The sequence below is a fragment of the Anabrus simplex genome, chromosome 13 (assembly GCF_040414725.1).
Source record: "Anabrus simplex isolate iqAnaSimp1 chromosome 13, ASM4041472v1, whole genome shotgun sequence".
Classification (NCBI taxonomy): Eukaryota; Metazoa; Arthropoda; class Insecta; order Orthoptera; family Tettigoniidae; genus Anabrus; species Anabrus simplex.
In genome coordinates, this window is record NC_090277.1 from 99,710,503 (window position 1) to 99,735,885 (window position 25,383).

At 40.8% G+C, this 25,383-nt stretch overlaps 1 protein-coding gene across 5 annotated transcripts in view; it reads right to left on the reverse strand.

Moving 5' to 3' along the window:
* Positions 1-25,383, reverse strand: part of lap (like-AP180) — a 408,339-nt gene that overhangs the window by 113,800 nt on the left and 269,156 nt on the right. For all 5 annotated transcript variants that reach the window (XM_067157205.2, XM_067157204.2, XM_067157203.2 and 2 more), the window contains exon 2: positions 4,546-4,688. In XM_067157205.2, coding sequence (XP_067013306.2) covers positions 4,546-4,688 — 143 coding nt within the window. The remainder of the gene's footprint in view (positions 1-4,545; positions 4,689-25,383) is intronic.

The following is a 25,383-nucleotide window of genomic DNA, read 5'->3' on the forward strand; positions in this document are numbered from 1 at the left end:
ATTCCGTGTCGTTGGCTTCTGACGTATCTGTACCCCAAGAGGTCAAGAGTCTTAACTAATTTTTCCACGAGAGGTGAAAAATTATGCATAGGCAATTCATTGCCCTCTTATTACTGGCGAGCAGTTTAGACTATTTTACATTTAGCGATTTTATTCCTTTATTATTTGAATAAATGTATACATTTTAACATACTATTTATATAATTGCTTGTATTTTAAAATGGACATAACTTAACCTCACCGTGGTTTCCTTTGTACAACCTATAATGGATATAAATAAACATACGGAATTGCACTGTATATCTTTCAAATATATTTCTTTCTAACAATACTTACGATACCAGAACCTCAAAATCACTTAAAATGAAGTTGCAACTCTTGATCTCCGAGGTAGGGAAAGAGATTCAAATCATCCCTGACGTAGCTTAAAATCTGTATCTGTAGAATGGATGTTAAGTAAATAATTTAATATTTTTTCAACTCCTATAGACTGACGATGCTAGGATTCATTTCGCTACATTGTGCAAAAGGAAACGTGCGCCTAACAAACTCCCGCTTCTCATCCGATCGAAAATACACAGGGTCTGGCAGAAATACCCTACCGTTTTATTTAAAACAAAATGCACATTTTCTAAGGGTTAAACAAGCGACAGAATTAATTACACGACAAAGCATTAGATTTTGAAAAAAATATATAGGTGTTGTCCATGCATTCACGCAACCTTTTCCAAAAGTTCTCCATTCGGTGCAACGCGGCGGGAGAAATTTCTTCCCTGGCACCACTTCAAGACTCCCATTGTCTGGTTATTTTCATATACCCCTGACTGAAGATGAAAATGAAAACTTACAACCTGTTTTCCAGTCAGTGACCGGGTCAGGGATGCAATTAAGCTCCCATCTTGCGGCGAGGATAGGAATTGTGCCGGCTGCCGAAGCCTATCGCACTCCTCGCAATGACTAACGACTGACAGATGAAATGATAGTGTGTTAGTACCCGGTTCCGCTTTGTCCAGCACAAATCTCACATGGAGTGACCGGGATTTGAACCGCGGAACCCAGCGGTGAGAGGCCGACGCGCTGCCGCCAGAGCCACGGAGGCTTATACCCTTAAGATACATTTTCATAAAGAAGTCACATGGTCTGGGATCGGGCGATCTTGCGGGTCTTTCAACATGCCCCCTCTAAAAATGCCATTTCTCTGAGTAAAGCCATGCAAATTCTCGCTTAGCAAGTCATAGCCCCATCTTGCTGGATTTGTATACGTTGTTTCAGTACAGGTCTAAAGAAAGATGAAACATCTCTAGGTAGCAGATTGAATTTACTGTCACCAACTTGCCCGTTGTCTTGAAAAAAAAAAAAGCAGACCAACCACTCCGAATTGCAACAGACATCAAACAACTTTCTCAGAAAGAAGAGTTTTCTGATGAATTCCCCTGAGATACTGAGGCGGCCATAACGACAACTGAGGAGCGTCTTTAGAAAGGTACTATTTCCACTTCAAAATAAAAATATGCATTGCAGCAGTCTAATACTATCGAATCTCGTGAGCAACCCAGTTAAAAAAAAAATTGTAATTACTTAAAACGTGTACCACACCCGATCATGGTCGTACGTTCCATGTGCCTTTTATTATAAATTTTATACGTTTTTACCGCAACTTTCTTATGATGGAAATAGCGCCTTTTGAACAGACACTCCTCAATTTATAGATCTAAAATCACAGGTTAGGTCGAAAATTTGCTCCATCTATTAGAACTTGTCATTTCAAAAGAACTTTATTTTTGCTAGGGGCTTTACGTCGCACCGACACAGATAGGTCTTATGGCGACGATGGGACAAGAAAGGCCTAGGAGTTGGAAGGAAGCGGCCGTGGCCTTAATGAAGGTACAGCCCCAGCATTTGCCTGGTGTGAAAATAGGAAACCACGGAAAACCATTTTCAGGGCTGCCGATAGTGGGATTCGAACCTACTATCTCCCGGATGCAAGCTCACAGCCGCGCGCCTCTACACGCACGGCCAACTTGCCCGGTCAAAAGAACTTCCCTACATGTTTTTTGACGTAACATGTCCTGTTCACTTAATTCAAGAATGTTTGCTTTATGTGCGAAAAAATTCATTTTTATGTAACACGCGACGCATTGTGCGATCGGATATTTTTAAAGTAGTGGTATTACCTGTCAACCGATCGTCGTTTGCTTCTGACCTACGCATGATGCACATGTTCAATATTTGTACGAGATCTGACAGTTGGTTTCCTTCCCGACGGTTTTTTGTTTGTGGCAGGCTCAAGTTTCTCGAAAGTTTGCAACCCACACAGATTGCTAACAGTACTGCGGCTCGGAACATAAGTCATTGCGATGAATCTTATTTCCTGCCAAATATTCGTACGTTTATCCTGGGCTGAGAAAGAGTTTCTTTAGAAAAATAAGAACTTTTGAGACGGTAGAAAAAAGTTGCAACTCGAGCATTACACTAAAAATACATGTGGTTATAACAATTTCATTACTATCACTGCAACTATAAATAAAAAATAATTAATGGGGCTAAAAACAATGTCTCATACACCACAATGCAGAATTAAACAAGTATTGGTGTAACTCATTTTACAATAGGTCTATCGGTTCGTTTGTAATTAAAGACTAAACTGTGTCCATAATAAAAATTCGAACAGTAGGTCAAATTAGGCAAGGTCACTAAAACGCTTCGATCCGAGCAACATGGGCATTCAAGGTCACTTCACTTCCCATCCCATCGGGTTGTCTTCTCGCAGTACCGTCGCAGAATCGTCAAACGTTTCAGCCGGACTCTATATGAGCGTGTCTGTCCAGATGACCAATGTGAGTCAGTTTAATAATTCCTAGGTTGTTCACGGAATTTTCCCGGTACACAATGGATTAAATATGATCATTGATTTTATGTCAAACAAGAAACAGCAGAACATTCAAGTTACTCGATGTCAACATGAAAGAATAAATAAAAGACCTTATAAATGAGATCACAGGTGTAACGACCCGAAATTTCACATCAATGGGCTCAGAGTGCAATACTGCTACAAATCAAAACATTTTCTTGATATCTGTATCCCCCCCCCCCAAACAAAGCATGAAAATCCTAGTAATTGTAGTCGAAAAGAGGATTTCCGAGAAGATAACTTGTACGTGAACCGATAAACGTATCTAGTTCTAACACAACAGCGACACAACGGAATAAGAACATCCTACTGTGCATTCGTACCAATACACACCTAATATGAATAATATTCTGAAAATAATAAATGTTAATACTTGCTCTCAATGGATCCCCTAGAATGTTCTTACCCTTCCACTGGACAATCCTTTTTTCGAGGTAAGAGTGCCGTACTACTGAATGAACCGGCGATATTAGTCATTAACGTAACATATGTATATAATATCTAGGCTTATACGAATTCATAGAATCGTAATACTTAACTCGTACGTAACATTTGTATATTGCAATAACAGTTGTACCCGACGATGACTGGTAATTCACTTAGCACATACGAGATTACATTTTCTACTATACTATATTTTTCTACACTATTCGGCAGGTGAACTTATAACAGGGTGCCCCCCCCCCCACAAAAAACCCACCGACAACGCTCGAGAAGGCAAACAGATACATTTTCAACATCCAGAAACGCACGGCTTGGACGCTGTAGCGCATTGAAGTGTGAGATGGGTGTGCGTTCCGCACGTCGTCAATAAACCCAACATGAGAAGCACATCGGGCTCATTACAAACTGGGTTCGAACTGTGTACCTGCTACGTCATTGCAGACCCTACATCGGCGGTGCTGAGCCTCACGCACATGACTTACTACGTGCGGTTGTCTTTGAAGAATGTCAATCGCTCCGTGGACTCGAGCAATAAGGTCCTCCGCTGACGTTACAGGCGTGTCATACGCCATACTCTTCATACTGCCTACGTAAAACTGCCGGGCTTCCATGGCCGCGAACGTGGAATGATGTGGGGGTACGTCTGTTTGGAAAACGTTCCGCATACAATCTTGCAGCAGCTCTACCATTGCAATCCACTTTGCCGTATGCAAGCACCATGTCTGTCATTTCCCCAGCTGTGTACTGGTACACGCACTGGCAGACTGCAGTACACAAGTAACGCAGTAGGATGCGCATCAAGTACTGTGTGGAGGAATGTAGCGCATGCGCAAGAATGTTATTAGGCTGAAGTCGTCCATCCGCAGTACACAGATGGCTAAAGGGTTGCATACCTTCCGTATTAAGACACCAAATTGGAACAATGTGTCACAACCGTTCTCAAACTTAGACGCTCTCCGGCGCCCAAACCGTGCATTTCCGGACAGGGGCTCCTTCTTGAAAACCGATCAGTCCGCCATCCCACACAACATACTAAGCCTTGTCGATGTTTTTTTTGGAGGGGGTGGGGGTGGGATCGTGTAAAATAAGACTCGTTTGCCAAAAAAAAAAAAAAAATGATCATGTTCATAATGTATAGACAACACATGTTATTTCTAGAGTAATTCTACGGAGACTTTGAAACCCCTTACCTCGTTCCCGTAACAGAGCATGTGGTGGACAGTGATGAGCGCCTTGAACACCACTACCCAATTGGTGTTCTGAGATCGCTCGATAAGTAGATTCGCCAGCTGTGGTATCGACACGTTCGGCTCGTTTGTACAGTGGATTAAATCTGGAACAAAAACGATTTTATCTTTAAACAATTAATGATGCAACAAATACATAATAGAAGTAACATGTTTATACATTGTATATGTACAGAGGTCTGTTGGGTTCATTACGATCACCTAGACAATATGGCTTATATATTACTGTGAATATGAGTAAATTTGTGCTTGAAGACTCTTGTTCCATTAATTAGCAACTGTTCAAGGACTTTTGGCAGTGTTCTCCGAAGGACCTTAGAGCTTTAATAATAATAATAATAATAATAATAATAATAATAAGCCGTTTTACAGACCACCCGGCTAACAACTTAGATATGTGCTAGTTACATAATATTAATACATATGAGGATTATGTTCAGACGGTGCTATTTCCACCTAAAAAACAAATCAGTATTTCGTGCACATGTATTGCAGTAGTTGAATGTTTTCGATTGCCATGAGCAATCCAGATCAGGAAGATTTCATTCCTTAAAATTTGTGCAAACCTCATCATGGGTACGTTTCTTGTGCCTTTCCCTAGACTTTCGTAAGGTAGAAACAGGATCGTTCGAGCAGACACTCTTCATATCTGAGTCATGAGGTGCTCCAAATTAGAGTGTAAATGCTGTAAAATTGTCTATTTAAGTGATAAATATTGATTATTGTTAGCATAATTGCATCAATTACATCAATGACTTTCTTACAGAATACTGTTGATCGCAACTGTGAGCTCACTGCATTAGCTTTACTACACCTGGATTCTATCTCGCTATATTACCATCCTGGGAGAACACACAACCTAAATACTTGAAATTATCGACCCGTTGTATCACCAATCTGACATTCAATTCTGTTGAATTTCTTACCTACTGGCATCAATTTAGTCTTCGAAAGGCTAATTTTCATACCATACTCATTGCACCTATTTTCAAGTTCCAAGATATTAGACCGCAGGCTTTCGGCACAATCTGCCATTAAGACCAAGTCATCAGCATAGGCCAGACTGCTTACTAAATTTCCACCTAACTGAATCCCTCCCTGCCATATTATACCTTTCAGTTCACTACAGATGGGATAGTGGTCTGCATCATCGAAAAGTTCGCGGAAAACTTACATTCCTAGCAGATTTCCTGAACTCGAAGTCTGTTAATACAATGGTCTAATATGGATCTGGTACCCCTAGCCTCCCATGTGTAGCGGTGAATAGCCTTATGCTTGAATGTATTCTGAACTACTAAACCATACTAGCACAGAAGTCCAGCTAACTCGTCCCATTCCCATTAGCTTCCATATCTTCCCCACATTTACCAATCACCCTTTCGTATCCTTCAGTTCTATTTCCAACTCTCGCACTGAAATCGCCCATTAGCATTATTTTATCCTTGCTGTTGACCCTAACCACGATGTCACTCAATGCTTCATAAAACTTGTCAACTTCATCCTCATTTGCATCCTCACATGGTGAATACACTGAGACAATTCTCGTCCTAATTCCTCCAACTGACAAATCTACCCACATCATCAGCTCATTTACGTGCCTAACAGAAACTATGTTGCGTGCAATGGTTTTCCTGATGAACAGCCCTACCGCATACTCTGCCCTTTCCTTTCTAACATCCGTCAAGCACACTTTATAATCTATCTCTTCCTCGTTATCTCCCCTTACCCGGATATCACTTACTCCTAGCACATCCAAACGCATCCTCTTAGCTGACTTAGCCAGTTCTACTTTCTTCCATAAGCCCCATTAATATTGATAGCTCCCCATCGAATTCCATTTCGTTCGCCCAAGTTGTTTCCAAGGAGTCCCTCGCCTTTCAAATGGGAGTAGGACTCCGTTACTCCCATACGTCCGAGGCTTGCTTAAAATGTTCTGAGCTCGGTAAAAATCATGTAGCAGGATGCTACCCTACTTGCACATAGTCCAAGTGAGGATCTCTCCTCTAACGGGTTATGGACCACCGATGGATTGTATAGTCCTATCCGCCTGAGCACAAGGAGGGCCATAACTCAGAATATGTCCGAGATGCCCACTCCCGTTCCATAGCAACTGGTATCCCGCCTCTCAGGACCACTTACTAGGCCACTCAGCCGTTGCCCATGGTTCACGAACTAGGACGTTACTACAGTAACCCTCGCCATGAACCAAAGGATCAGTAACAGTAAAAACTATGACGATGCTTTTAGCTTGCAAGAGGAAGTCAAATGGAGTTCGCTTACAAGCCGATGAAATTAGTTATAGAACTTATACAGAAAGTACGTCGAGCTAGCAGCGCCCATTTCAGTCTTGGGTTGTTCGTGTTAGTTGGGCTCCAGAAGAATTTTAAAACTTCATATATTGCCTGTACAGTTCCAGCAATCAATCCTGCAGTCATGTCAACATAGCTTGGTTACCTAATACACCAAGTACCAAAATTTCTGCTTAAGCTGATACAGTGTATAATCAACTCCTCACAGGTTCTTCTAGAGAGTATCGTGTACATATTTGTTACATAAACATTTGTACATACTGGTACGCTTATTATAAGCGTCACATTATATTGTGTTCATTATTAGTACCGTAACACACTGTCCATAACCGTAATGTATTGCCAAGACGTACTGAATTCTATATGAAACACCGTGTGTCTAAACATTCGACTCAAGTTGATCCACAACATAGAGCATTTCATTTGTACTTCTATACCCAGACTTTTTAACGTATTTGTATACTTTTATTATATATTGCTCACCTATCGTCACTCGAAATATTTCACTTTCATATGCAACATTTGTGGCACCACAGCACTTCGCCTATTTCAACCACACATAATAGTGTTAACTACATGTTTGTTTCATACATTGTTCTTACTGCCCTTTAGAAACATGTGGATTTCGTCATATATTGTGTATGTTTAAATATGGCTGATGACCCCGAGTAGGGTTCAAACTAGTCCCATGTTGTGTAAATACACGCCGTGAAAATAAAACAATGTATTGAATAGATGGAAAACTTTGTTTATAATGTATATGTAATCTCAGTTCAATACGGACCAACAACATGAAGTTCATAACCCCTGACTCTTAGAGCGTAGACTCGTGGTTGGTTTGGTATTTAATTTCCAGTATTTCAGGAAAGGTAGAGAGGTGAGAGGATGCAGTTATTGAAATGTGGTGGTGGCAGTGTCTGCCGTTGTTTTCGACTTGGGAATAGGAGACTTATTTGTGCTTAGGAAGGTGCTAACCATCAGTTGGGCTTATTGAGAGGTTTAGAGGGGACTTATTTAAGGGGGTGCGTTGCTGGTTGTTGGGCCATGCAGTGTTTCTGGGTGGGAAGGTCTGGAGTTGCGGTACTTGGATTATGTGGTGCTGGTTAGTAGAGGAGATATTTACGAAGTTCTATGGTTTGTGATGGGCGGTTTAGATGGTACGTGAGAGGGGGATTGAGGCTGAGGTTTGGTAGAGATGGAATTTGTTGGTGAGGCTGTTGTGGATGGCGGAGGTGCTTGCGCGCTTTAATGGCTTTTCTGATGAATGGGCAGCCTGGGTATGATGCGATACGTTGGCCTTTGCAGTTTGCGCATTTGGCCTGATCTCTAGGGACTGGGCAGACGGTGTGATGGTGGTGGTCACCACATCTGTTGCAACGGGTTAGGTTTGGGCAGTTTGCTGCTGAATGGTTTAAATGAAGGCAGTTATAGCACACGAGTAATAGTGATGTTTGTGGGCGAGGTTTGATTTGATTAGTACAGGTTCGATTCTGGGCAGTTGCAGGTCGGCAGACAGGGGAGGGGTATGATTGTGGTTGAGGCGAGGGTAGTGATTGGTTAGTGGGTTCTGTGGCTGCAGGTTGTGATTTTTGGACCCGTTTGGATGTCAATTTCTATGGTTTGGGGTGTGGTTTTGGTACCGATGTCCGTTAGGGATGGTGGTGAGGTGGTTTGAGTGCCGTATTCACAAAGTGTAGGACCATACTCCCATATTTCTTCTTCCGTAACGAAGAACATTCCTTATATTAACACCTAGGCAATTACATTGTTCCCCATACAATAGTGACTAACCAGTAATCACACACTCATATACACTTGTTTAACTGACTCAAATATGGTCTTGCTTAGAACAGCACATGCACTTAATTACACAATGCATATTTTATAGAAGAAACACTAATATTTTTTATGTTTAAAATCTTCCTCCACTTGGAGACTGCCTAAGATAATGAATACACTAAGACTATGTTATTAAAAAATTAGAATAAATAATTATAAGAGTCAGTCTGGCGAATTCAGAATTGTACACTACTATCCCTGGTAGCAAGGTTCTCAATAATTAAAATACGGGCATGGCAAATGTCTAACAATTCCGCGTCATTCTTCGTTAGTGAAATAGACCGAGTGTTCTTTACGGCTAATGTCGGTAGGACTTCACGTTTCATAAACCATCGTGTTCATCGTCTTCGTTCTCGTCTTCATTACCAATTCTGTTCCTTTCCTTGAAGGTGACTTAACGAACTCCTCGATGTTTTCTAACGCCATCTGTATCCCACTTCTAGATCAATGGCCATGTAATCCTTTGCATTGATATTACCGTAATTACACTGTTCAAGAGTGTTGTAGCAATCAGTATCTCGGCTATCTTAGATCCATTTAGAACACACATGTACTGAAAAGGTTTAGGAAAGGAATTTAAGTCTTTTTTCTGTTAATATTAGCAAAATTTATTTACGTTTCCGCGTCAGACAGGTTCCGCTAAATACAGGTAAACGTACATGAATACTACTTAAGTTTACAAACCTAAGGTTGGTTGTCAGCAGCTCTTCAAATGTTCTGATTTTGTGCCATACTCTTCAGTTTTACATTAGATTGACATCCCAGCTCCTCCTCCCTCCTCCAGTTGACCGATGTATTGCAGTCTAGGCCTTCCCCTACAATTTCTTCCTTCCACAGAGCCCTCCAGGATGAAGGCTAATAAACTACCATATCTGATTACATGCCCATTCCATGTATTTCTTATTTTCTTAATGTTCATTTAAAAGCTTCAACTCTTCCTTACTTCCTCGTTAGTAACTATCTACTCAAGAAATGTACAATATTAGTCTATAGCATCATTGTGCTAGCTTCTACTCTCTCTCTGCCACCCTTAGTGTCCAGATCCCACTTTCCTACAGAAATACGCTCCACACTTTCCTACAGAAATACGCTCCAAACATATGTCAAAACTAATCGTTTCGTGAGTTTTAAGCCGATATTTTTAGATGTGAATTTTCCGATATGGATAGTTTTCCTGTTCAGAAAGGTTCCGAAGGCAGATTTTACTATAATAATAATCGGTTAAGGGCGCGCAGCTGTGAGCTTGCATCCGGAAGATAGTGGGTTCGAATCCCACTGCCGGCAGCCCTGAAGATGGTTTTCCGTGGTTTCCCATTTTTACACCAGACAAATGCTGTGGCTGTACCTTAATTAAGGCCATGGCCGCTTCCTTCCCACTCCCAGCCCCTTCCTATCCCACCGTCGCCATAAGGACTGTATGTCGGTGCGACGTAAAGCCACTAGCAAATAAGTTCCTGTATATTCAAAAGACTTGCATTCGCCGAATATAAATTATATCCCCGTGCCCACAGCTGTGATCTTGTTGCCATGGCGAGTTTCACTTCTAGATCATTGTCCATCGCCATCCACCTACCACATGGCTGGCGTCAGCTATCTCTGTAATAGGAGTCCAGTTCCGCCCTGTGAACGCCCTCTCAATGGTCACGCCCCTCAACGGCGCCTGCCACGCGCACCAGTCTTCCGGACAATTAATTTATTGCAAGGACGTACTGCACAAACTTCTGAAATGTCAAGTCCCCCTCCCCCCAAATAGTGGTGGTGCTGAGTTTTAATAGGAAGTACAGCCAGGTAATCAGCCTCTCTGAACAAATTAAGTGGAAAGAAAAAATTATTCAAGAACGAATTTTAAAAACAAAATATATTTTATTATTGAAATTGACACAAACACTTCAAAAACTAGTCCTTTCCAGACGGGGAGATCTTGAAAGACCCGCAAGATCACCCAATCCCACTGCATGTGACTTATTTATACGCGTGTATGTTAAGTCAAGGGTATATGAAAATAACCCTGGACAATACGAGACTTTAAGAGAAACAGATGCAGGGGAAGAAATTTTACCCGTCATGTTGCAGAACACTTGAAATTCACACGCAAATTACGAGATACGCGGTAATCTCGTCATCTGCTAGTACGAGTCTGAGCGTCTTCTGCAGGCCGGGGTTCCGTCTTACGCCAGAGAGATCGGCGCACTCTGCGAGGATACGGGCCACGGTGAATTCGGCACCACAAGAACACACTGTAGTGTCTTCGCTATTTAGTACGTAGTAAGAGTGCGTCGATCCTCGAACTGTCCTCAGCCTACACCAAACTACCTACGGCCTCCGTCCGTGAAGGCCGGAAAGCGGACCGTCAACGGCAGTTGTCTTTTGCTCGCAGCTTGTTGTAGAGTTAGGATGGCTAGCCACTCCGATTCCCAGGACGCCAAGATGGTTTTACGTAGCTCAGAAATTAGCTGTCGAGCCATCCCATCTCTACACTGTTGCGATCTTGTGAAACAAACTGGGGACAAATCGTGTCTTCGGTGCCCCCCCCCCCCCACTCAATTTCGATAACTCTGGCTGTGGTGACGCCCCGGACCGAGGCTTCCTGAGCCCAAATTGGCAAGTTTGATTACAGCTTAGTCCGATGGTATTTGAAGGTGTTCACATACGTCGAGCTCGTGTCGACAGATTTACCGGCAGTAAAAAAAACTCCCGCGGGACATTTCGGCATCTCCGAAAACCGTAACAATAGTAACCGGGGCGTAAAATCAGTAACAGTGGTGGTGGTGGTGGTGGTGGTGGTGGTGGTTACTTGTTTTTAATGGGCAGTGCAACAAGGCGACCACTCCATCTTAATACACACCACAAAGAAAAAAATAAAAGAGACCAGTTGCGACCTTTCGAAGAATAAGGGTACCGGAAAAAAGTGGGAGGGGATACGAAAAGCCCGAAAATTAAAGACCTCCGGACCTCGAATACCGAACACAGTTAGGGTCGGAAGAGAACAAAAGTCGACCAAGACAGCCAGATGGGAAACAATAACGAAGAGCCTGGCACAAGCAGCGGCTGGAATGTTAAACTCAGCCAGGGCTGCCAACCCACGCTCCCATGTGTAAGACTTAAGGAGCAGTGGGGATGCTTTTCTCCTGAGCACGTGAAGAATGGAAGCAACCGACTCGAAACGACAGGACATACCTACATATTTTTTTTTTTTTAAATGACGTCCATTCAATGCTATCGCTATCAGTTTTAATGAGACCTTTGTTGGGGCGGAATGTTGCCCTGAAATGGAGTTCGTTCACGTATTCATGCATGTACAGAAGAAGACTTCTATCTAAACACTTCTATTCGTAAGTGTCCGACACGTTGGCTGAATGGCCAGCGTACTGGCCTTCGGTTCAGAGGGTCCCGGGTTCGATTCCCGGCCGGGTCGGGGATTTTAATCTTAATTGGTTAATTCCAATGGCCCGGGGGCTGGGTGTTTGTGCTGTCCCCAACATCCCTGCAACTCACACCACACATAACACTATCCTCCACCACAATAACACGCAGTTACCTACAAATGGCAGATGCCGCCCACCCTCATCGGAGGGTCTGCCTTACAAGGGCTGCACTCGGCTACTAATAGCCACATGAAATATTCGTAAGTATACTTGAATAATTTTGTAATATTTTTCTTGGATTTTCTTTAATATTATGTACTGTAAAAAAACTAACTGCATGTGTTAATTATGATAAATGAATACTTTCTCCCCTGTTGGTCATCCATGACCAGGAAAGAGTATTCTATTCATTATCCACTTGTAACCGACTGCCACGGCAGCGTATTCCTCACTACCAGACAGAGGGGGCAATTTCTGACCTTCTGCATTACCGAGTACAGTTATTAGATTCAAGAGTGGTTAAGTTGGTACGCCTACGCGCAGCCAAATGGATACCACGTCGTTTTGTCATAATAGACATGAAGTGAAAGCAGCTTGTTACAAGAATAGTGGGAAGGACATTAGTTTAAATGAAAAGCATGACGTTCCCTGAACGACGTTCAAACATCATGCGGGCATCAGATGCCCAGAGCATCACCAGCTTGAATAGACGAGAAAGAGAGTACACTCGCCGACCACAAATAAAGTCAGCGTGAAAACCGAAGTAAACTCGTTTAACTTTCCACAAATTTACGCGTTTACTCACAGATTTCCCCTTTTTATCATCGGATTCAACTTCGCAAGCCTGGTCAGATGAGTATAGGAATCCATTACGAGCAAATGAATGAGTTTTACGTACACAACTTCTATATAAGAAAGGATATACGTACTGAGCTGACAGGTTATAATCACTAATCACTTGATTACGCGCCAACAACCTGGATTCAATTCTAAACCTCCCCTTAGCGCTCATATGGAGTGAGGGCATATGACGCTATTGGTGATCCGTGCTTCGGGTGATGTTAAACCTTGAGCAGACCCCTTGATGATACTCGACTAGAGTAGGTAGCGTGCCGACGTGTTTCACCCTCTCCCTGCCTTACGCGCAGGTCACCCATGAGAGAGCCGAACATGTCATTGAACACTCCCGGCACTAAAAGCTAAGCGCTAAATAAATAAAAGCGAATGGAGGAGGATAGGTTACGTAGGAGAATAATGGACTCTTATGGAGGGTAAGAGAGGTATAGAACTAATAATAATAATAATAATAATAATAATAATAATAATAATAATAATAATAATAATAATAATAATAATAATAATAATAATAATATAGTATGGCCTCAGCTACCGTGTGCAGACATTTCAATCTGACGCCATCTGGCTGTCTGCTCGTCAATTTCAACGTTCTGTTTTATTCTAGGCCTACTAGATGGCTGACCGAGTAAACCGGAACTCTCTTGGGTGTCTATGGCCGAGATGTAATTAATGTTGTCGGCTGAACACTAAACGTGTGAACAGATCTTTAACATGTCGACATCGTACTACATGGAGTGTCGAATGGAATTATTTTCCGCCCTTCAAAAATCCGACCACTTCTGCCGGGTTTGAACCCGCTATCTTGGGATCCGGAGGCCGACACTCCACCACTGATCCACAGGGGCAGCTATAGAACTAAATGAGGCCACAACACTAGCTGCAAACAGAATTGTGGGCGACATTTAGTAAATTCACAGAGGACTGCAGACTGAACGCTGAAAGGCATAACTGTCTATAATGATGTATGTAACAAACAAATTAATTAAATCTGCATAGTGAATAGTGTTTATTTCATTTTCGTTGATCCTGATTCCTTCATTAATTCGATCAATTATTTCAGAGTATAAATTAAAAGAAACTGGAGAGAGGATACAACCATTTCTGTACCGTGCTCTGTAATCTGGTGTGAATTGATTGGTTCCAATACAGCAACTTTATTTTCGCATGTTCATTGTCAATCACAGTATGTTTTTGCAAGTTGCTTCACGCCGCATATGTCTTATTGCGACGATGGGACAGGAAAGGGCTGGGAAGGAAGCGGCCGTGGCCTTAATTAAGGTACAGCCCCAGCATTTGCTTTGTGTGAAAATGGGAAACCACGGAAAACCATCTTCAGGGCTGCCGACAGTGGGGTTCGAACCTACAATCTCCCGAATACTGGATACTGGCCGCACTTAAGAGACTGCAGCTATCGAGCTCGGTGAAGTATGTTTCAGCTGATTTAGAAAGATTATCATGTCTAACCGTAGTTAAAAGCTTTTTCAAATCAATGAAGCCAGCAAAGCCAGTTTGTTGCTGGTTAAGACATTTCTGAACTCAAACTGATAGGCACCAGAACGTCCCAAGCATACAGCGCAAACTTAGTTTCACTGCTGTTTTTCTCCATTGTTCTCCATACCCGAGAGTGCTGAATTCTTAAAAGCACTTTCAGAGGAAACTGCTGTCAAGTCTCGTATTCAATACAACACCAACACCGAAAGTACTTATTGAATCAGTGTTTAATAATTTTTACATACCACTGACTTGTTGACGGTTTTCGGAGAAGCCGAGGGGCCGGAATTTTTCCCGTAGGAGTTATTTTACGCGCCAGCATATCTACCGAAACGAGGCTGACCTATTTGGTCACCTTCAAATACCAAACTGAGCCAGGATCGAACCTACGAAGTTGGGGTCGGAAGACCAGTGCCTCAACCGTCTGAGCCTCTCAGCCCGGCAACTCCATTGAAGTAAATAATATAAACCATACCAGAACCGCATTCGCTGACATTTCTCATAATTAGGTATCTACAAGTGAAGAACTGGAATATATAATTACTAGACATTGGATTTTGCATAATTTATTTGCCGAGATGTAGACCCTAAAACCGACAAGGAATTGCGTTTGAAGGAGAAATTGTATGAATTATTAAGTTTAACAATGAATATATTTCAGTTTAGTGCATACATTTCAAATTTGATTTATTGTGTATGTTTTCTCCTTTTGTTGTGCATATTTTAACAAATTTTACAAGCAATCTACAAGAAAATACTAAGTCTCTTTCGGCAATGACACGGTTGAGAGGGAACTGGCACTTTCAAGACACACTTCGAAATCATGCCAGCTAGAATCACTCAAGAAGCTACAAACAGCTGGATTGCTTCGGCGATTTGCTGTACATTACCGAGAACGTGAAGAGTGAACTGGAAGGTATCCCAGAAAATCTCGGACTCAGTCTGCAAACAAAAATACCGTGATGTCCGGGCTACGACATCACGGTAGCTGGCTGGTAGTGATACTGTGCATCTACCAGAATGTTCTCCTGAATTCAAGTACTGTCCTGTAACATCCGTAGATTTAGATCATTCTCCGTATTGAATCTGGTTGTAACAGAAACGCCACGGAGTTATATCAGAAAAATTGGACAAGACTATTGTAGTGTACTGCAAAGAGAATTATGGAGAGAAGTATGATGTCTAAGTGTTTCTTCACGTCTGTAGTTTTTTACAACTTTAAGAATTTATGTATTATATGTATTAACACACTGTTTCATCGAGGAGACTTGTGCATATTGTTTTAATAGTGATTACTGACTGACACGTCTTACAAACTATGCACGGATTGTTTGCACTAGTTTGAACAGCCGCAACTGTAACTTTTTTTTTTCATTCAGTAGTTTATTCATGATCATGATTTTTATGTATTGGTGTGGGTGAATCGCGTGAGTCTGCATTTCATACTAGTGTTCAATAGCAAGAAATATGTGCATAGTTTCATGTATACCGTATTTCAACACTTTTTGTAGCACAGGTGGATGCTTATAATGATAACTAATACAGCACATAATTGTGATGTCTAGTAATTACCTAATTATCATCTGAACTGAAATGGATTCGAGTAGTGTTTGGTTACTTCAATTCATGTCATCGCTGCTGGAATTTTAGGTAAAGAGTTTTTAAAAATAGCTTTCAACTCCGCTGTTTCGTCCTTCCGTTAACCGGTGTTCTTTACGGAAATAGGTTTAACTGCGTTCAATTTTGACGTGCTCTATAACAACGAAGCGATCTGCCAGGTTAGTTGTAAATGTATCCATTATGACGCCACAGTTCTTTGATGGTTCATACGCTTCACAGCCTTGAAGATGAGAAGTGCAAGATTGTAATGAACGTGTTGTATTTACAAGGACGGGAAACTAGTAGAAGTTGTGCAAGGTTTTCTAAGAAACACGTCGTGATTAAACTTTCATTTCAACATTAAAATCGTGATTATTATTATTATTATTATTATTATTATTATTATTATTATTATTATTATTATTATTATTATTATTATGAGTTAAAAAACAGAAGAACCGCAGATCAGAAATTACACAGTATTTTACGAAACTTACTACGTTCAATTTTTCAATGCAGCTAATATTAACGGATGATCTATGGATGTTCTGTTTTGGTTCTCTTAATATTACTACGTCACTTTACAAACAATAAATAGCCTAGAGGACATTCCGGCTACCCCTGTACTTTAAACCCAAGTTTCCGAAGACGCTGTTGAACCGTTTTTCCGTGATATTGACCTAAAATGAACTGGACCTATTTGCGACTTTTGAATGCCTAGTCCAAGATAAATACGAAGCACGAGTTAAGAATTTTAAATACACAAACTAAATTATGTTTTATTTACGCCCATATAAATGTACTAGCTAAGGTACCCGTTCCCCGTACGGATTTATGTGCAAGCATTACTGTAAAGTGGTTAAATTAATAATAAATAATGTTACTTGTTTTTAAGTCCTACTAACTACTTTTACGGTTTTCGGAGACTCCGAGGTGCCGGAATTTAGTTCCCGAGTTCTTTTACGTGCCAGTAAATCTACCGACACGAGGCTGGCGTATTTGAGCACCTTCAAATACCAGCGGACTAAGCCAGGATCGAACCTGCCAAGTTGGAGTCAGAAGACCAGCGCCTCAATCGTCTGAGCCACTTAGCCCGGCAGTGGTTAAATTAAGGTTGTCCGCAAGTATATGTGCGTGTCTTCAAACAAGCCCTGATAGTATCTACGACCTTCTCATCCGGTACATAAATACATGAAAACTAAGCCTACACAATAACTAGTCTAAGACAAGGCAAAATGAAATGTGAAAATATAGAAACGGTGAACATAATACGATCATGAAAATAGCTGAAAAAAATCAACTACAGCCCACAACAGTTCTGAAGAATGGACAAGCACGCATATCACTCTCGACAATACAAGTGTAGCCTCATGGTGCGCTCGCTGACTTGAGAACGAACGACTTATGATGATGAACGCTGCTTCACGCGATCCCTACTTATGCGCCAAATGAGCTATTCAGTGTGGATAGGGGCTGCCTGGCCGAGGCGGTAAAGGCGTGCTCTGTTCACCCATCAGGAAATCGAAAAATTTAAGACACTAGATTTCTACTTCCGAAGAACCACATGGCCTACCAAATTATGAGTACCAGTTTAATTCCTGGGGGCAACAGCGGCCGAACGTAGAGCTAACCACTCTACCGCATCAAGTGCCGAGGTTACGAGTAGTGAAAGCCTTTACCTTCCACCCCTCCACTGGCCATCATGGCTTTTCTTTCTTATTCATTAGTGAAGACTACCACAGTCAAAGACAAGAAAGCTGAATTTTCTCGAAAACCGTTAGTTACGAATGACTTTTCTTTCAGAAAATCTAAATTAAAGGCCACATCGTGCACTTCATTTTTCGACAGGGCCAATCGTTAAACCATCGTTTTAGTTTATGTACGACAAAAATTGCCCAAATTTGGGAACTCATCCGGTAAAACCCCGTACAAGTTCAAAACGGTGAAATGTATCATAATCGAAAATATCAATTGCGTGATTCGGGATTTCAAATTTCAGCTCAATCAGTCCAGCAGTTTTCTAGCCTATCCGGAACAAAACAAACACCATCCCTTTTTTAATTTAGTACTGATATCTTGCGGTGGATCCGCGGTGTAGGGGTAGCGTGGTTGCCTCTTACCCGGAGGCGCCGGGTTCGATTCCCGGCCAGGTCAGGGAATTTTACCTGGATCTGATGGCCGGTTGGAGTCCACTCAGCCTACATCATTACAATTGAGATGGCGGCCCCGGTGTAGAAAGCCAAGAATAACGACCGAGAGGATTCGTCATGCCGACCACACAACACCTGATAATCTGCAGACCTTCGGGCTGAGCAGCGGTCGCTTGTAGGCCATGGTCCTTCAGGGCTGTTGAGCCATGGGGTTTGGTTTTTGGTTTTATAGATATTTTTCGTAACCGACTCTTAGGGAAGGTAAAGCCACCGAAAGTAGTTGGTGAGAACGGCCGAACAAAATCGGTCGCAAGACCGGAAATCAGCACAATGAGAACACTAGGAGTGTCTGGACTTCATTCCACGTCTGCTTGTTATGTAAAACAGATTTTAGTGCTACGAGGAAAGCCCGAACACCATCGTTTACTTTAGCTCACAGAGATAGTGCAATGTTTTGTCTGTGTTGATAATGTTTGACTGCTCTGTTTTATGAAGCCTCTCTGTTTACAAGTCCTTTTACTCACTTGTGCCTCCTCCTCGGACTATAAAATGCACATGTGGAGCTGCAGATGACGTCATTTTAAGTACCGTCTTAGCCAATGTGGGTCAGCTGATAGTATGCTGTAATACATCTGTAGTGGCTTTTCAGCCCACGAATAAACTGGACGACTTATTTGTCTATGATTTTGCTCTTCTTTTTACCAACAACTTTATTATACAGAGGTTATAAATAAAAATAACTACCGTCTCAGTGTTAACCTGTTTGGGTTTGATACTGCTCTCCATCCTACCCTACCCTGTGCTAACCTTTTCATTTCTACGCAACTAATATATATATGGGATAGAACCAATTTACTTTTTATTGACCTTTCTCAGTCTGACATTTGAGTCGCTTATTTCCAAAGGGTACCAAATCCGAAACCTTCAACATTGCTATGACTTTATAGAAAGCTCCATAATATCAAAGAAAAAGAAATCCTGAAAAAGAGGGCGTTACCTCGTTTGATGACAAATAAGTACCAACTTCTTCGGGGTGAATTGGAAGATAACGTGGCCATTCAGCCAATACGGAACCATTTTTGGGCCACGTGACCAGCAGAAACAGAACACAGAGTTTTAATTAAATTCGTATTTTCATTTGTCACGACCTGTAAACTAGTTTATACATGTAGTTTGAATATACGATATAAAATGAGAAATTTACTCAAAATACGAAATACTACAATGCGAAATACCGTTATCTGTATTTTCGAAACAAAACTTTTTTCTTCTTGTGCACCCTTAGAACGTCTTACAGAATTCGCCCACGTAGCTCTCAATGTATTTGACGTGCTACTATAGTTCATCCCATGTTAAGAAAACGGTATTGCTCTTACAACAGGGTTGCCATATACAATGGCTCTACCCAATACCATGACGGAAAAACGGCGGCACATCTGAAAATTAGTATTTAAGTTCAAGACAATAAACGGAAGAAACTAAGTTACAAATTCACAGGGGCTATTTTTTGTTTGTACAGAATTAGAGGTAAAATACGGCACATAAAAAACCTTAGCATTGACGTGTAAGGTAAATTCGGGGATAAAACAGGCAATTAACTTATTGGCTCGAAGGGAGAGGGATGTATTTAATACCATTTCTCCAGGCAAGAAAGGCTAGAAAACAGACGCAACAAATAATAATAATAATAATAATAATAATAATAATAATAATAATAATAATAATAATAGTTTTACGTCCCACTAACTACTTTTTGGTCTTCGGAGACGCCGAGGTGCCGGAATTTAGTCCCGCGGGAGTTCTTTTACGTGCCAGTAAATCTACCGACACGAGGCTGACGTATTTGAGCACCTTCAAATACCACCGAACTGAGCCAGGATCCAACCTGGCACGTTGGGGTCAGAAGGCCAGCGCCTTAACCGTCTGAGCCACTCAGCCCGGCAGACGCAACTGAAGATAACAGTATTATTAAAGAAAGAAATCACACGTAGGCGTATCGCATTACTCTCAACTCAACGCAAGACAATTACTCACATATTTAGAACCTAAAAACACACGTGAAACAAATGCTGTAGATGACTTCAATACAGAAGTGAGCTGCCGGCGGTTCACAGAGTGAGGGACTACAGGAGGCTTGTACCACAGCAGCACAGAAGGAAAATGAAGGCAACGAAGCGATGGCTGTTGCTGCCATTGTGCTTCCTCCCTACAAATTTATTTATGAAAAAGGAAATGTTATGTAGTTACTTTTATTAACTCACGGGCAAAAATACCTCATGCTTTTTATCTATCTTTCATTATACATTACAAAGTACAGTATAATATCCCTTAATCATGAGGAATTATGGGTGTCTCAGAGGGGGTGTGTTCACTCCTTGTAGGCCCATAAGAGCAATAACAGTAAATATGCTAAAAGATATTTCCGTAAATAAAATGTAATCATAAATAATCGGAGAGAATACTCAGTTACACATTCCACAGTATGTGATTCATGAGCATAACCAGTTAATTTTGTATATTTTTTTTTAAATCATAATTTCGCTTAAATATGAATTTTCCTATGTTATGCTTTAGCCTATAACCAATTATTTAATGTACATTTTCTTATACTTTATGCATTCTTACTGTAGTATTAGCTCTATGCAAATATGATTATTTTACGTCAACATTATCAAAAGACATTACGAGCTTACCAGAACCCAGAGAAATTGTTTTTTTCAATGAATGTTAAATTACAAAATATAAATGAAATAAAACAAAATGTACAAATTAAAATGAGAAATTTCTGATTTCAAAGCTCTAAAAATCACCACCACCGACCGGCAAAATTTATGGAGCACTTGAATTTTCGAAGGAAAAAATTGAATTGTGAAATATTTTTATTATTTACAATGATTATTTTCATGAAACAATAATTATCGAACTAACGGTAGCAATAACAAACATTACTTCGATAGTTTGTTCATGAAAATAATCATTGTAAATACAACTATGTTTTACTTTTTTTTTTTTTTTTTTGCTTTGAACATTCAAGTGATCCATTAATTTTGCCAGTGAGTGTAAACCGCTGTATCTGGGGATCCGAGGTTGCATGTCGGATTCCAAATGGGAAGAACGCGGGATCAAACCCAGCACACAGGTTGTTGATGTTTGAAGGGCGGAAAGAAGTCAATTTGACACTGCATGCCATACGATGTCGGCGTGTACAAGATCTCTGATGACAGTTTAGGTGGGACCAGACCGATGCCAATGACATTTTGTTGGATGACCAACTAAGGTATCACGAATCGTCTTTCTGCCGTAAAATAATATTTACGTAGTTAAAAGTTAATGTCATTGAAATTTTAAATGGAACTTGGTGTATCAAAGGCGTCGATTCGAAAGTTACCAGGGCGTCGCTGCACGCCTGCTGCTGTTAAAATAGGCCGTCTACAGAAGGATAAAGTGATTCTGAACAGTTAGACGGCATGTTCCCCGTTTACGCTGATAAAGTATTACATGAAAACAGGAGACATGTTTACATAAAGATGAGAAAGAGTTCATTTTTCTTAATACGATTAACCTCCAGGGTTGGTTTTTCCCCTTTGTCTCCGCGGGGGATCCCACGTCTACAGCCTCAAGGGCAGTGTCCTGGAGCGTGAGACTTTGGGTCGGGGGGATACAACTGGGGAGGACCAGTACCTCGCCCAGACGGCCTCACCCGCTCTGCTGAACAGGGGCCTTGTGTGCGGATGGGAAGATTGGAAGGGATAGACAAGGAAGAGGGAAGGAAGCGGCCGTGGCCGAAAGTTAGGTACCATCCCGGCATTTGCCTGGAGGAGAAGTGGGAAAACCATGAAAACCAATTCGAGGATGCTGAGGTGGAAATCGGACCCCCCTCTATTCAGCTGATCTCCCGAGGCTGAGTGGACTCCGTTCCAGCCCTCGTACGACTTTTCAAATTTCGTGGCAGAGCCGGAAATTGAACCCGACCCTCCGGGGGTGGCAACTAATCACACTAACCACTACACCATAGAGGCGGAAGATTTAATTTATGCTATTAATATAAACGAGATGGTATCTGTTTCGGAAAAGCTCGGAAACTACTGGGCCGACTGAGTTGAAATTTAGTAACAATACAGCTTGAAATACCAACTCACTCAAGGGATACTTTTGAATCTTATACATCTCAACGTTTCGAACTAGTGGGGGATTTCATAGGGGTATGTCTCAAATCTGGGCATTTTTTGCCCTACATCAACTAAAATAACGAGTAAACGGTTGATTCTATCGAAAAACCAAGTGCACCGTGTGGCCTTGAAATTAAATATTCTACAAGAAACGTTATATACATTTCCATCGTAACTCAGTTTTCAAGAAAATTCAGCTTATCAGTGTTTTTGGCTGTGCATAAATGCGTTGTTCGTTTATCAACAGCAACCAGTTGAATAAGTGCGCCATTCTACGGAAAGCGTTTGGATACTACAATTCTATTGTTGAGACTCCTAAGCGTGCTTATCCATATTTGAGAACTGCAGCTATGGGTTTTAGTTATTTATTCAGTCATTTTCATAATCGTCATCGAATTAAGGCGACACTACGGAGATATATTTTTACCTAATGCATGGATTTTCACGAAACTGTGGGAATGTCACCTACATAAAGGTAGAGATATCGCGAACATTTCTCTCAAATACAATTATTAATAGTTTTCCCAATTTTTTTGAATTTTTCATTCCATTTTTTTGACGAAATTGAATTAACATGTTAATGTAAATTTTGTAATTAGGTAGATAATACTTTTAAAAGCACTACGTACATAATTTATATAAGGACATATATCGTACTAAAGTTTGTGTAATTTTTACGTTTTAAAATTTTGGACTTAAAAATCCCTATACTTGAAAAAATTCTGCAATAAAAAATTCCATACGCAGGTTTCTTAATATAGCCGTGATACATACACAATACAAATTTTGTTACATTTGGCAGAATATTATGGGAGAAAATGGGATTTAAGTGTAAAATTACAATTGGCAAACAAAGCTATATTACAGTGATAAACTGTTTGAATTCAGCGGAATCATTTAGTGACAAGAAAAACGAAACTCACTCCTTTCAATTTCAGTCATTAAAAAATTCACCAAAATTACCAAAATATCGACTTATCTCCGGAGTGTCGCCTTAAATGTATATTCCGTGATCTATCTTTTTAATATTTTGTAGGTTTAGTATTCATATTTACTTAGCACTGCATAATAGTTCTGCTTCCATTACAAATAACACAGAAGTTTTGAAATCCTAATCTATATGTATAAAATAACATGTCCTGACTAATTCATCATCGCCGAGCCAAAACTACTGGACATGAAGAAAAATTTGGGGGATACATTTATATCCCAGTAGGTGCTCACGAAGGAGGAATTTTTTTGGATATTCCTCAGCTAACGGGGTGAAAAGGGGAGGTGAATTTTTAAAATTTATTTCTTTATCTCAAAAACCGAACAGCTTAAAGACATGAAAATTGGTGTTAGGAATCTCCTTTAAAAATAAAGAAACACGCATTTTTTGTTTTCGGAAAATTCACTTAGGGGGAAGGAGGTGAGAAGTGAAGGAGTTGAATTATTTTTATGAGGATAATTATATCTCAAAAACTGAAGATCTTACAAATGTGGAAATGGGTATTTGGAATCTCCTTTGAGAATAAATTAACACTATTTTTCCGACTTGAGAGAGGACCGTTTCTCGCGTGTAGATTTTCATGTCGCATGTTCCAGAGTTAGTTTAGCCTGGTAATCTTCGCCCCAAAAGGCAATACCACAAACGTAGTTTACAAAGGATGTTTGGTGGTAAATGAAACTCAATTTTTTAGTGAGGGTTTATACTCTACCGATTTTCAGATAATGTCAGTGCAGTACCGAGGAACGATTATTTTTATCAAATTACGAAATCCTCGCGAGCGAATCCGAGGGAAACGGCTAATATTGTATAGATTCATATACTGCATGTGTAAGTTTGTAGAGTGTGACATTCTGTTAGCGTTATCAAACTATCATTTTCTGTATAAAATGATAAATGTAACTTTTAAACAGAACCGTCAGATAATTTCTACAGTTCATTCGCGGGGGCACTGCACATCAATTAACTGTTCCACCCAGTCCGGCTATTTGTTTTCAGCAACCAAATATAGCATTGCCGTTTATTGGATGGAAAATGATTACCATTAAATTCAAGATAATATGTTCATTGATCAATCACCCAAGTTTGTTCCCTTGCCAGCCAACTATTCTGTTCAGAGAATAGAAAGGCGTATGTTTGCTGGGAACCGCCGCAGATCTCCATTACGTTCCACACAAGTCTAGGTACTATAACGTCTTTGGTCTAAAGATACCCCCACGTCCAGTCGTTAAATCTTAATGGACAACTAGTATTCAGCACCGATGTTATCGAACAGAGACTCGTGTGACATGCATTAGATACACTGGTACCAGGCAGAGTTTCTTTACGTAAGCAGCCGCTGCGGTACGACCCATCTCATTGTAATCACACACCGTGACTACACGCACTATCCCGCTTGAAATGGAAATCGTTCCTTCCGTTCAGAACGGACAAGGAACCGTTCCCAATCGACGCCCTCGATATGAGCTTGGGTACACAATAAGTCCAGTTTATTCATATGGCCCATACGAAATTTTAGCTGCGTGTGACTAATGTTTCAGAGCACCAAGAGTAAGGACATATTTGTTGTCACCATTTCCCAAAATCACGAAACTACTATTTTGCTGTACTGCTTGAATGTCACGTTGCTGACTGGCGTCTTCACACCTAATCTTTACTTCTGATACTTTGGTGATAGTGGGACACCATACCACTTATGTTATCAAAATGATTAGGCCAAAATGTTGCTAGTCTACACTTCTTCCTTTTCACCCTCTTTGGGGTACGCAGAATCAATCACTTCTTTGTGTGTTCTTTCCTTAATGCCCAGTATTTCTTCATTCTTTCTGATCTTCATTTCCTCTCGTCTTCCGAGATAATAGGTTTGCCTTTTAATGTAGATTTGTCTTGGAATCATTTTCGTCTTTAATTATTACTTTAGCTGTTCGATCGAATAGTCAATTTTCTGTGATTTTTAACTCCACTAGGTCTTGGTCAGTTTCTTTAAACCAATTTTGTTTTGTTGTTACAGAA